The sequence below is a fragment of the Bubalus bubalis genome, chromosome 4 (genome assembly GCF_019923935.1).
Source record: "Bubalus bubalis isolate 160015118507 breed Murrah chromosome 4, NDDB_SH_1, whole genome shotgun sequence".
NCBI lineage: Eukaryota > Metazoa > Chordata > Mammalia > Artiodactyla > Bovidae > Bubalus > Bubalus bubalis.
Genome location: NC_059160.1, coordinates 145,862,931 through 145,875,860, shown reverse-complemented (window position 1 = coordinate 145,875,860; position 12,930 = coordinate 145,862,931). Strand labels below are relative to the sequence as shown.

Sequence of the window (12,930 nt, the reverse complement as noted above, 5' to 3'; positions counted from 1 at the left end):
GCTCAGCCCAACCCCACAGGAATTAGGGCTGTAACCAATCCCAGGGCCAGCCCACACCCACTCCCACTTCCCCAGTCAGTCAGGCACACTCACCAGGGAGCCCAGGGCGATGAGGTCCTTGGGGGTCACAGGCCCCGCTGAGCTTAGTGTCACAGGCAGGCGGTACAGTTCAGGATGGACACACAGCCAGCGGCTGAAACTGAGGGCAAAAGCCAGCGGGTACTGCAGCCCGAGGCAGAGAGAGACGGGATTTCAGGGGCACGGGGCCATCCCAAACTCTTCCTGCCTACCCGGTAGTGGGGGACCTGGGAGACACCCATCAAGGCCCAGAGCAGGGGCAAGGGGGTAGGGAGAGAGTAACAGGCCCTGATGCCCTGGCTAAGGATACAGAGACGGACCCAGAGGAGAGAGATGGGGCCTCTCCTTGGCTCCTGCTCAGGGACTGTCCCTCTATCTGGGTCTCTCCTTGCTTCCTCCATTCCCCACTTCCTCTGAAAGCAACAAACGTCCCCACTCCCCTCCCCAGCTCCACAGAGGTCCCCACCGACCCCATGCCAGTCACCGAGTGGGGAGACTGGAGGGGCCCCAGGAGAAGGGGCTGTGTGTCCACTCATCCCCCAGCCCCACCTGCTCATGGAGATAGTAGTTAAACAGGATCAGGTAGAAGTACCGCTCCAGGCTCTGAAGCGCCCTCTGCTGGACACCGTGCTGGCTGCTGCTTCCCTGAGAGGGAGGGACCCAGAAGGGCCAGCAGTAAAGATGGGGCAGCTCAGGTCACCCAACCTCATCCCTGGAAGTTAAGCGTCAGAAATTCCCAGAGGGTAATCTACCCTGCCCTTCATAACACTGTTTTGCCAGGCTGGAAGTTCCTGCAAGCATCTAACTCTATCCCATTTGCTGTGGTTTATCCGTGTTCAGGGAGAGCTGCTGGTGACCAGAGCTGCTGCTGGACCAAGCATTCCAGGTCTCGATGAGGCTGTGCCCAGAGAGGTTGGGCCTCGCTGCAGGGCCCCAGTGCCACCCACACAATCCAGGCTGAAGCAGCAAGTGTATAAACACCCATCCCAGAGCCAAAGGCCCGGCCTAAGAGCTGTAACCCTCCCCGCCCCAGCATCCACTGGGCAGAGGGGGCTGTCACAGAGAATTCCAAGGGTCCTTCTCTTCACCTGTGGATCTCAGCCTTCTCCTGCTGGGTCAGCATCACCTTCTGGAGGGCAAGTGAGATTAGTATAGGCCCGGAAAAAGAGGCCATGCCCTTGGATGAAGTTTAATCCCACCTCTGGGAATCTAGGCCTGAGGTCAGCAATCTTATTTCTATAAAAGTCCAGACAGTAAATATTCTAGGCTTGCGGGCTACCAGATCTGAGTTGCGACAGCTCGACACTGCCAAGGCAGCACACGACCACCGTGGCCCGTACATAAATGGATGGGCGAGATCTCCTGTCAACAAAACTTATTTATCAAAACAGGTGGTGGGCTAGATTTGGCCTGTGGGCCATAGTCTGTCAAGTCCTAATCCAGACCTTATAAGGCAGAAAATCCTAAATACAAAACAGCCTCATTTGCATGAAGCAGTTCAATGCAAAGTAGGAACACTGGTGACCCCACTGTGCAACAGGAAGGGGCCTGTACATCACACCCGGGGATGCCCAGGAACAGCCGCTCTGTCGGGCTCCCTTCTGAGACCTTATGGCCTGAGCTCCCCTAACTCACAACAACCCTACGGAGTAGTTATTGTATACGTGGGGAAACTGAGGCACAGAGCAGTGAAGGAGGTTGGCCAGGCCCACATGCCTGTAGGTGGCCGAGCCAGAAACGGAAGCCCGGTAATCAGGCCAGAGCCCTGCTCCTAACCCACAGGCCAGGGAAAGCCGAGCCTCACAATGGCTTTGGTTCCACAGCAATAAATCTCAACGACGACAAGCGGGTATGACACGTAAAAGACAGGGCTGCATGAAACAAACAGGATGCGAACATGCCCTGGACAAGCTGCAGAAGAACCTCAGAAGCATGAAAACTGAAGCAAGCCAGCCCAGAACACTCATAGCAGCTGTGCTTGGGTGACGGACAGTTTTACTTCTTCTCTAATTTCTCAATTTTCCATAATATTGCTTTTAAAAGATATTTCTTTAAGCATTAAAGCAGAAAAAGGCTCTGTGGGCTTTAGATTCTTTCCATGAGCCGTGTGCAAATACTGTCAAGCCAGCCTCCTCTCTCCAGAGCACGGGGACGGGCCTGCTGAGACAGCCCAGAGCGCATCGCTCTTCCAGAAGATGGGCTGGACCTAACCCCAGCCTTCCCAACAAAACAGCAAGCGTTTCAACTGCAGAGGGGGCCCGGAGCAGCCTGGAAAGCGTCTGCAGTCAGAGGCCTCCAGCACCTCGCCAGCAGCCCCTTCCTCCATCCTGTTTATTCTGCAGTCAGGGGTCCTAATCAGGGAAAGTAAACTTCCTCTCTTCCTGCAGGCCCAGCTCCCTATCTCCCCTTCCTCTGAAAACTGCTCTCTACTCATGGAAGCAGCAGCAGCAATCAAGAAAAGCCAGGCTGAAAGGGGCCAGTCAACAGGCCTCACCCAACGAGGCTGCCGAGCTCCAGCGAAAGCAGCAGCTCTCCGCGCCTCACCTGTGCCCGGCTGCCTTCCAGCTCCCTCTGGTTTTCCAGGACTACTTCCTTCAGGTCGTGCAACTCGGCACAGGCAGCAATGGCTCTGTCCACCTGGTATCAGGGACCGGGGCAGGGGAGAGAGGACAGAGGCAGGGAGGGAGCAGGGCCAAGGAAAGATGGCAGGAGGCAGCAGAGAAGGGCAAAGAGAATGACTGGTTAGGAAGGGAGGGCTAGGGAGGAGAGCTCCTCAGCAAGGGCAGCGAGTGCTCCCCACTGCCCCCACCCCCAGCTCTTCGCCCAGTCCCCATGCTCACCTCCTCCACCATCCTCCTCCCCTCGGGCACCATGTGGAGAAAGCTCTGGACCACCTCGAGCTGCTCCATGGACAATGGCTTGGTCTTCATAGGGGCAGCCCTGACAGGCAGGGACAACAGCATAATCAGCACTCCCGAAGGCCGCCGTCAGCACCCTCCCATTCACCTGGACTGCACTGGACTACACGTTCAAGTTTCCCTTCCAAATCAGGTAGGGGAAACAACAGGTCTTTGCCCTGCTGGGGAAACCGAGGCCAGAAAGGTCAAGTGACTTTCTCCAGGTCACCCAGGGAAGTCTGTGGAAACCAGGAAAGGAGCTGCCGATGCCCAATATCCAGCTGTATCTCTGGGTTTCTGATGTGTCCCCAGCATCCTGGGGCGGCCCACCCCCTCCTCCCCCCAGCCCCGCAGCCCTTTGGGGCACTGGCTCCCATGCCACTCACTCCGGCCGCAAGGCAGTCCCACCACGGTGAAACAGGAGGAGTGTTCCCAGAACCATGCCCAGGCTGGCCCTGCCCACGCCCGTCTGGCAGCTGAAGAGGAGAGCAGGGGGAGGCCCGTGGGCATCTTGGAGCAGCAGCAGGCTGGGGGTCTCCTGGGAAAGGACCGCAAAGAGAAGGGAACGGTGTGACCAGAGAGCCCTCAGCTGAGGACCAAGTTAGGATGCGGGTGGAGGGGCATCATGGCATCAATGCCTCCCCCTGGTCTGTGGGAAGATGGGGACAGACCAGCAGCCTCTGGAGCAATCCCACAGCTTGGTCTGCTCCACCGGCCCCAGGAGTGCAGGTCCTGCCCCCTTCCCACGCTCCAGGGGGCTCAGCGAGGCCCTGGAGGTGAGAACTACTCAGAGGGGACACAGGGCACAGCTACACTGCTATGCAGTTTACACTGCAGATTCAATAAGGCGACCTCCCGGGGGAGTACAGACCGCAACACGGGTTCTCAGGAAATATCAGCTGGAGACCCACGGGTAAGAAATTTTAGCTCTAATAAAGAAATGAGGAACCTGAGACCTAGAAAAGTTAGGAGATTCACCCAGTATCACACAACAAAGTGAGGAGCTGAGCCACAGCCAGACAGCCCAGTCCTCCAGACGCCCCGTGCTGGGCTCTGCCATTAGACAGTATACAAGTACACACCCATACAGACACACACAACCCCCTCGGCCTTCCTTCAGGAGACACACCACCCAAGCATCTCCAAGGAGACAGGGCCTTGACACAGACCCACTCTCCAAGCACCTGCGCACCCCACCAAGCTCCCACCACTCCTCCAGTCCCCACTCACCCGGAGGACACTGACAAAGTCATCGAACTGGGCTTCCAGGGGGGCCCCTTGCTCTGGCAGGGGCAGACGGTGGTACCTGCCGGGTGACAGGGAACAGCCCATCAGGTAAGCCACACACCCCATACCCCGGACATCCACCATTCCTGGGGGAGACACAGGCATAGAGGACTCAGCCCAACCTGTGGATGGTGAGACTGAGCCCGCACCAGGAGAGCAGGCCCAGCGAGCACCCACGCCCAGCACGCTGGGGCCTCCGCACAGGCCTGGCCCCCAGTACCTGTAGGAGGGCTGCAGGAAAAGGGGCCTCTTAAACACCTCCTCAGTCACGTGCACATCGTCCTCGCCCCGGATGGCCACGGCGTGGGGCTCCCCCCGCAGGTCCTCGGTGTTGTGGTACACGTAGTACTTGTTCTCGCTCAGCTGGGCAAAGTCGTGGATCTAGATGGAGGCCAGGGGCCAGAGGGCCATGATGGACCTTGCTGGCTGAGCTCTGGAGGCACCTAAGCCACACGGAGGCCATGGACAGGCTGCTTGCCCTCCAGGGAGAACTACAGCCAGAGGTGCTTTCTGTGGCCTGGCAGTGCTGGAGGGACCAGGGTGACCGCTGGCCCGAGGGCAGCCACCTGTGCCTCAGCTGCTGCGTCCCACACCGCAGTCAGGCTGGGAGGGCTCTGCCCGGTGGGCAGCAGGAATTGGCCAAACCACCAGACTGAAGGACAGGAGGAAGCTGGTCAGCTGGGAGCTGGAGGGGACGAGGCCTGAGAAGGAGACGGGGAGACGACCACAGCCAGTGCGACCTCTGCTCCTGCCTGGGGGTGTCTTAGAGGAGGGGGAACACCATGACCCCTACACACTATTTACACAGCGTGAACAGCCCCAGAGACCTGGACAAGTCCCCATGCTGTGAAGGAGGAGGTCAGAGGAACCTCAGAAACAGAGGACCAGGGAGAGAAGCGACCCAGCCCAGGCCTCACAGCTCATGGAAGGCTGAACCTGGTCTTGGGACTTTCAGCCAAGTACTCTCTGCCCTCCACCAGACCCTTTTCTAAATAAGAATGCTGAGTTTGGAGGAGAAAAGCAGGGTAGGGAAGGACCAGAGGCAAACAGAGCTGAGAAGAGAAGTCCTCACCCTGGTGCCCCGTGAGCTGGCCTTGCAGCAGCCTCTGGCCCAAGTGGGACAGCTTAGTGGGCAAGCATGAGCCGGTGAGAGCAGAGCGGGCTGGGGCTCAGCTCAGGTGTCCGAGGCTACCAGAAGGGCGGCCTCCCACCCACACAGGTGGCCCTCACCTCCTTCCGGATGGCCAGCTCCAAGCGCTCCGCCGGGACCCCGGGTCCAAGGCCCTGGAGGTTCTCATGAAGATTCTGCTTGTCTCGAGGCGTGTAGGGTACAAAGTCCTCAGCAGCTCGCAGAAAGAGCACGGGTTCCTCCCGCACACAGAAAATGACACACTCCTGCCGGGCATCCAAGGAGGGAGGAGCCATCACCACTGTCCGGCGTGGACACCGCTCCACTGCCCCTTCCCCGGACCCCCTCAAGGGCCCATCACCCCACTCTGCCCCTGCAACCTGAATCTTACCCCAGAAACAAAGCTCAGGCCAAATGCCACCAGCTCCTGACCCTCCCTCCTCTCTACCTCTTTCTCCCTTTGTGGACTACAGGGTCCTTGCAGGTAGAATCATGTCCTGGTCATTTTCATGTCCCCACAAAGCCTAGCATAGAGCCCTGAGTAAATTAAGTGCTGATAAACATCAGCTGAAGACATGAATGCCCACCACCACCATGCAATCACTCAGTCACAGAGCACCATACAGAGAGAGGGAGCTGGTGGGCTGGCTCCACCCTAGAGAACTTGCTGGGACGACAGAATGGGATCCATCCTCAGCTAACACCCCCTCTTCACTCTGGTTCACTAAAGCCTCTCCATCTTCACCCAGGTTAAATCAGACTGCCCGCTACGAGCCTGCAATGACAGTGGACCCTCCACCTCTGTCCTGGAGACACTCAAAACCCCGTCTCCACAGCAGGCGGAGAGAGGAGTCATGTCAAGCAGACACATGGAGTCCAGAGGGCTGGGTTTGGGTCTTGGGACACCACTCAGGGGCCTCTTATCCTCTCTGGGCCTCAGTTTTCTCCTCTGTAAAATGGGACAATAGCTGCCCCACCCATGTAGGGTCAACATGAGGATGTAAGTCTTAGCTGTAATCATCATCCTATGGGTGTATAGAGGGGCTTCTGACCTCGGGGCTCCCATGTCCATACAGGACAATGCAACAAACATTTGCCCAGAATTTCCCAGTCATGCTGAGCACAACGACCATCGACTTTCAGAGCCTAGCAGGGCCTGGCCCTGGTCACCAGTCACCACCTCCCCCATAATATGCCCAGGCCCCTCCAGAGCCTCTGCACTTGCCCCTCCGGGAAACCCGTTTCCCCAGATTTGGGGACTGGCCCCTGCCTGGGAAATGGCCATGCTTACCTGGTGTCCATCCTTCTGGAGTTTCTGGAGGACCTGCCTGAACCCTGAGAGGCTGGGCTGTCCCATGCCGAACACAGCGAGCCCGCCCCGCACCTGCCGGAAGTTGGGGGCCCCACAGCTCTGCAGGGTGCCCAGCGTGTCCATCTTCTCAGTAACATCCCGCACCAGGAAGTAGCGGCCCTGGCAGGGGAGAGCCACAGGGGTCACTCAGATGACGCAGGACATCTTCTACAGACAAGGCTCTATCCCAGGCCCCAGAGGATGGGGCGCAGGGAGACGGGGTGGGGAACATGATCCTCAGGTTGTCTACAGACTCGTGGGAAAAGTAGAGAGAATACTTGTGATGCCAGGAGGGGTGTCATACAATGTGGGAAGAGAGACGACAACTCTTCCTGGAGGAGAATCAAAGAAGGCTTCAGGCCGGAGGCGGCACCTGAGCCAGGACTTGAGGAAGCAGAGCAGGGAGAAGCACTATAGGGACAGGGAACCAAGACCAAAGCCACCTGCAGGGCGCGCCTACAGCCCCCAGAGCAGAAAACAAACATCTCTCACCCAGAGGCGAAGCCCATGGAGAAGGGGTTCAAGCAGGGAATTACAGCTGGGGCACCAGCAACCAACTAGGAGAAAAGTGTGAGCCACTTCCCAGGGGCCTGCAGTTATGCGTATGGGCAGGTCTCTCCCTTCCCCAGCTGGGGACGCAGACCACAGAGAAAAGAGGGGTCAGGTGGGAGCAGGAGGAACTAGGAGATTTATTCCCGGGCAAAAAGAAACCATGAAGTCATCTCATCCACCTGTTCACCGACCTCCCCATCCACCACGACCTCCCACCCAGACCCTCTTTCAACAAATACAGTTTAATCATCATGACTACCATTAATTCATTCACTGACTGTTTTTGAACACCTACATGATTACCCAAGCACTGTTCTAGGACCTGGGACTATAGCAGTCACCAAGACACATGAAAACTCATCTGCCCTTGGAGACTTTACTTTCCAGGGGATATTTTAAGGTTAAAAAAAAAGATAGATCTAGATAGATGTACATCTATATCTACATCTCTATCTATGCACCAAAGAAGTCCTAAAACTTCAAAAGACAATGGGATGACGATTCCTAGCCTGAGAAGAGCAGTCTGGGGCCCCAAGCCCTTCAGGTTCCCATGTGTGTCTTCCTTGGTGCTCAGAGACAGGGGTGTGGCCAGGCTGAGGCCAGGCAGGGGCCACATGGGGACAGAAGAGCATGGTCCCCACAGGGCAGCAAGAACAGGCCCTAGGGTATCAGTGAGTGAGAGCAAGTGGGATCAGGGTCCCAGAGGATGGGGTGAGGCAGAGAAGGAGGCCACGGGGGAAGCAAGGGGAGATTAGGGAGGGAGCCTGCGAGGAAGGAGGGCTGGAGAGGTGGGAGGCAGGAAGGGAGAGGGGGCAGGCCTAACCTCACCTGCACCAGGTAGTGCTCGGGGGTGGCATCTGAGAGTCGGCCCAGGGTGTAATGGGCTTTCAGCAGCTCATCGTGGATCTGGAACTCCTCCTTGCAGTTGTACCTGCCAGGGGCAGGATGCAGCTGGCATCAGGCAAGCACAGTGGCCAGGATACACTCCACCCTCACCCGGCCCACAGGAGGGCCACCCCATCCCACACATGCATTTATGACAGACGCTGCCTGCTGTCCCCCAGTATCCACTCTCCCCTTCTTCCTCAGCAACAGCTCCCTGAATTTGTGACGGGGCCATCCAGCTGAAGACTCTAAGTCCCAGCCTCCCTTGCACCTAGTGTGATCATGTGATTCAGTTCTGCCCAATGGGATGCGAGGAGAAGTATGCAACTTCTGGGCCATCCCCTTAAAGGAAAGAAGACGTATTCCTTCTACGCTCCCTTCCTTCTCTCTGGCAAGCACCCAAAAGTGACGGCAGGAGGTAGATGCTGATGATGGCAGGGCAACAAAAGGAGGAGCCTGGCCGATTATGGAGCAGTCATTCCAGCCTGGAATACCTCCTGGACTTTTGTGTAGAGAGAAGCGGCCGTCTTGTTTAAAGCCTCCTTAAACAAGGCTTACTTTGGCCGCAGATGGTCCCTCCGTCAGATGTGTCTGAGAACCCCCACACTGACAATCCCACAGCTCAGGGCAGTGGTTCATGACACAGGCCTTGGGGCCAGGGTATGACTTCAACTCCATGGCTTTGAAGTTACGTGGTCTGTAGTGTCTCCAGTCATTCCCACCTCCTAAGGGCTGCTGTGAGAAGACAGAGCACTAATGAAGTAAATGCTTACTTAGCACAGTGCCTCGGGACTCTAATCATCTAGTAATCTAATTACCATTATGAACAAGAGTTCTACCTCCACCCAGGGCCGTTTCAAACAAAACACACAGATTTCTGAAGATGCTAAACTTGAGGGAGGGCTGTGCATTACAGACCCAAAACGCTTCTGTGCTGATTATAACAAAGAATCTGACACAGCCTCCCAGAGCTCATGATCTGGGGTCTGACATCTCTTTACCAAAGGATAAGGGTGATGGAATGAGTAGGGTGGGGAGCACTAGACAGGGATCGTGAGACCTGGGGTCTCTCAGCCAGCTCTGTCTCCCTCTCACACATGACCCATGGCGGGCAAATCCTGCCTTCCCAAAACTCAGTTTGTATATCTAGGTCAGTTTTCGTATCTGATCTAAAAAAAGCTATTGATTAGATCAGGAGTCAGAAAACCTTTTCCATTAAGGACCAGATAGTAAACACTTTAGGCTTTGTGGGCCCCGCAGTCTGCCACAACTACTCAACTCGAGCACTGCGGCCTTAAGCATCCTTTGATGGTATGCAAATGAGTGGGCGTGGCTGTGTCCCAACAAAGACTTATTTACCAAAACATGACCTGATTTGGCCTAAGGATACAGTTTGCCAGCCCCAGTTTTGGATGATCTCCTAAGGTCCCTCCTACCACAAACAAGCTACAAGCAAGGATCACTAGGTCACAGTCGGCTCTAGAAGGCACGCAGGATACCACTGAAGTGGGTTTTTACAGCAGGCCAGAGAATGTTCTGAGCCATGCCATGCTTAAATCTTTTGAACGTCATCGCCACAGATCCTGATAAGGAAACTAAGCCCTTATGAGAGGGAAAAGGATTTGCCCAAGGTCACAGAGCAGGGGACAGGCAGAGCTGGGCCCAGGATTTCCAACACTGTGCTCAAGACCCAAACCAAGTTCTGTCGTGCGCTAGTCAAAAGACTACATATCAGGTCCCTTTCATTTAACATCTCCTTCCTCCCCTTATGAGCAAAGTAATGTATTATGATTCCAGTTTTCCTGTCAGGCCCCAAAGCCAGCAGGCCGGATTTATCACTCCTTCAGTTTCCTTACACAGAGGCCCCATCTGCTAGGCCTCCGCCAAACGTCACTCCAGGAAACACATCCAGTTCTTAGCTAATCATGTCTACCTTCCTCCATCCTGAGGGGTCCAAAGGCAGGGAGCTCAGTGGGTGGATGCCAGGAAAAACAAGGCTTTCCAACTCACCAGGAGACAGAGCCAATGTCCCTCTGGCTCCCTGGCCTCAAGTTCTCGGCACCGGCTCCTTCCCTGGGCCCACAGGACACATGCAGGGTATCCAGGTCTCTCAAAGGATGGGGCCAGAACAAACCCTCAGTAATCTCCAGAAAAGTCCCTGAAGGGCCCAATTAGGAAAGTTGACCAACAGCTTCCAGCTTTTTCAGCCCAAGGCCCTTTAACAGCCTGGTGTCAACCTCAGTTTTGAACCATAATTACAGATTGTGGGGGGAAAAAAATCTAAATTTTATGTATCTAAGTACATAAACTTCCTTTTAAAAAGTTCAGCAAAAAATTACTCTCAAAAGAGTGTCCCAACCTCCCCCCGGCCAGCCACTCCTCCCTTTCCTACACTCCTTGGCAACCACGACATGGTACGTAATATGAGCTAAGAGAACACCAAAAGACAGCAGCTCTGCCACCCACTTGCTGTGTGACTCCAGACACACTGCTTAACCTCTGGGGGCCTCAGTGTCTTCCTCAATGGAAGCAGATTGGAGACGTTAAGTGCTGTATGCCACCACCCCTCCAGGCAGCTCCCCCAGCCACGTCTTCTGGGGACAGGGTCATACTTGTCCTGCCACTCACGTGATCACGACGGGGGCCACCTTGTTGGGGATGATGGACTTGGCCTTACTGTTGTGCAAGCCTGTGGTCTGGAAGGAGTGGACGCTGAGTGAGTGCCGACCATCCATCGAGCCACCGTCCTGGAGGCCCTCAAAGGGGGCGCTTGCCGAGACCGTCTGCTGGGCTGTGCTGGCCGTTGTACCCATAGTCTGCTGGCAGCCTCAGGACCCAAGACCTGTGGGGTAAGAGGAGGTGCGATCAAGGACGGGGTGGGAAAAGTCACAGCAGGAAGGGACCCAGCCCACCCCTCACCTCTGCCCTGTGAACAAAGTTCTGAGGCCCAGAGAGGGCCTACTCAGCCTGCAGCTGTCGCTCAGCAAAGCACGTGTTGGCTGAGGCCTACCACTGTGCCTGGCCCTCTGCTACTGCTCTGGGGAGAGTTATAGACATGGGCAGATAAGAAGATACAGCCCTGACCCCTTACAGTTTACCCCTCTCTGGTGAACATACGACAGTTAGAAAAGAGCTAGCCATCCCCACCAGGTCAGGACCCAAGGCTCCAAGTACCTAGGTCAGGCCACATGGAGACCAGGCCTTCCAGACCCGGAGAAAGGGAAGGCTGTCACCAGAGGGAGAACCAGAGGCAGAGGGAAGTCTGGAGATGGCTTTGAAGGGTTTGGATGGGAACAGAACATAGCTGTGAATGTCACAAAAGAGGCCAGGGAAGTCCAGACTGGGTGAGTTCTCAGCAGATCAAGGCCCCTGAACTCTACATCAATAACGTCTACATCACCAACAACATCTCAACAGCCAAAGCTTTTGCCCGACATCCGGCACGCCAGGCATCCCTGTGGTCTCACAATTCCCACTGCAGGGCTCTCTCCTAGGGAAGTAGTGAAGGGTGTGTGCAAAGAGTGGGCTACAAGGGTGTTTTGTTGATCACAATGCTATTTATAGTAACAAAACAATGGAAACGGCCTGCAACAGGGGATTTGCTGAATAAATTATGGGGCATCTCTAAGGTGGAATGTTAAACAGCCTTAAAAATATATTGACTGATGTGGAAAGATAGCTAGGCAACCAGAAGGGAAGAGGAACAGGCTGCAAAGCAAGCACAGGATATAATCCATTTTAATACGTGAGCACAAATCAGGAGAAAAGTCTGGGAGGGCACACACCAAGATGCTAACCTAAGTCATCAGCTGGTGATGAGATTACAGACAGTTTTTACTTTCTCCTTTTTCCTTATCTGCATTTTCTGAACACTGGGTAGTAAAACCTACTTAAAACAAAAGAATGGCTGGAGAAGCAAGCCAGGAGAGCCACTAACAGCTGGCAGAGGGTGTGGGGAAGACTGGCTCAGGGGTCTGAGAACCCTGGGACGGGTTCAGGAATCCGAGAAGGGGCTGGGAATTCCACACACTCAAGAAGAGGGTGACAGACACGGGAGACAGAGGCTCATAGAACTTTCTCAGAGCCCAGTGGCAGCTGCTCCCCACGGTACTGATGGCCCAGGATCAGGAAGGGGAGAGAGTTCCCTGCCCGCTGGTTCCCACGCCCACTTGCACCCTGAGAGCGTCAGTCGCTCAGTTGGCTCCAACTCTTTGCAACCCCATAGACTATAGCCTGCCAGGCTCCTCTGTCCATGGGATTCTCCAGGCAAGAATACTGGAGTGGGTAGCCATTCCCTTCTCTAGGGGATCTTCCCAACCTAGAGACTGAGCCTGGGTCTTCTGCACTGACAGGCAAATTCTTTACCATCTGAGCCACTAGGGAAGCCCTCCATTCTGAAAGCACAGGGACGATACAGTCTTTAGAACCTGATGACTCCCCTCTGCTCCCCTGCGCAAACTGCCCTAATCTGGGCAAGAGCTGCTCCCCACCATCCACACACTCCCAGCCCTGCCCTCTCATAAGCAGCAGCAGCATCTCAGGAAGTGGATGGTGGGGCCAGGAGTCAGCACGAAGCCCGGGAAGCAGGTCGCTCTGAAGGCTGAGCTCACCACGCCCTCCCTCCCCCAGGGGTCAGAGTTCCCAGGCAGTGCTCCCCCAGCATTCCAGGGCGGTGCCCTCAGGCTCCCCCTTCCCAGAGGCACCCAGACAGAATGACTGTTCATTCCGTCCCCCCCAGCACCCCAAACCAC

General features: G+C 55.7%; 1 protein-coding gene across 6 annotated transcripts in view; it reads right to left on the bottom strand.

Annotated features, from left to right (window-relative positions):
* Nucleotides 1-12,930, bottom strand: part of PALD1 (phosphatase domain containing paladin 1) — an 84,407-nt gene that overhangs the window by 29,611 nt on the left and 41,866 nt on the right. For all 6 annotated transcript variants that reach the window (XM_006051161.4, XM_006051163.4, XM_045165547.1 and 3 more), the window contains 11 exons: nt 10,808-11,021; nt 8,123-8,225; nt 6,683-6,862; nt 5,493-5,657; nt 4,483-4,643; nt 4,206-4,281; nt 3,362-3,513; nt 2,919-3,018; nt 2,623-2,715; nt 628-723; nt 94-222 (listed from right to left, as the gene is read on the bottom strand). In XM_006051161.4, the coding sequence (XP_006051223.3) occupies nt 94-222; nt 628-723; nt 2,623-2,715; nt 2,919-3,018; nt 3,362-3,513; nt 4,206-4,281; nt 4,483-4,643; nt 5,493-5,657; nt 6,683-6,862; nt 8,123-8,225; nt 10,808-10,992 (1,440 nt within the window). In that variant the 5' untranslated portion in view covers nt 10,993-11,021. The remainder of the gene's footprint in view (nt 1-93; nt 223-627; nt 724-2,622; nt 2,716-2,918; nt 3,019-3,361; nt 3,514-4,205; nt 4,282-4,482; nt 4,644-5,492; nt 5,658-6,682; nt 6,863-8,122; nt 8,226-10,807; nt 11,022-12,930) is intronic.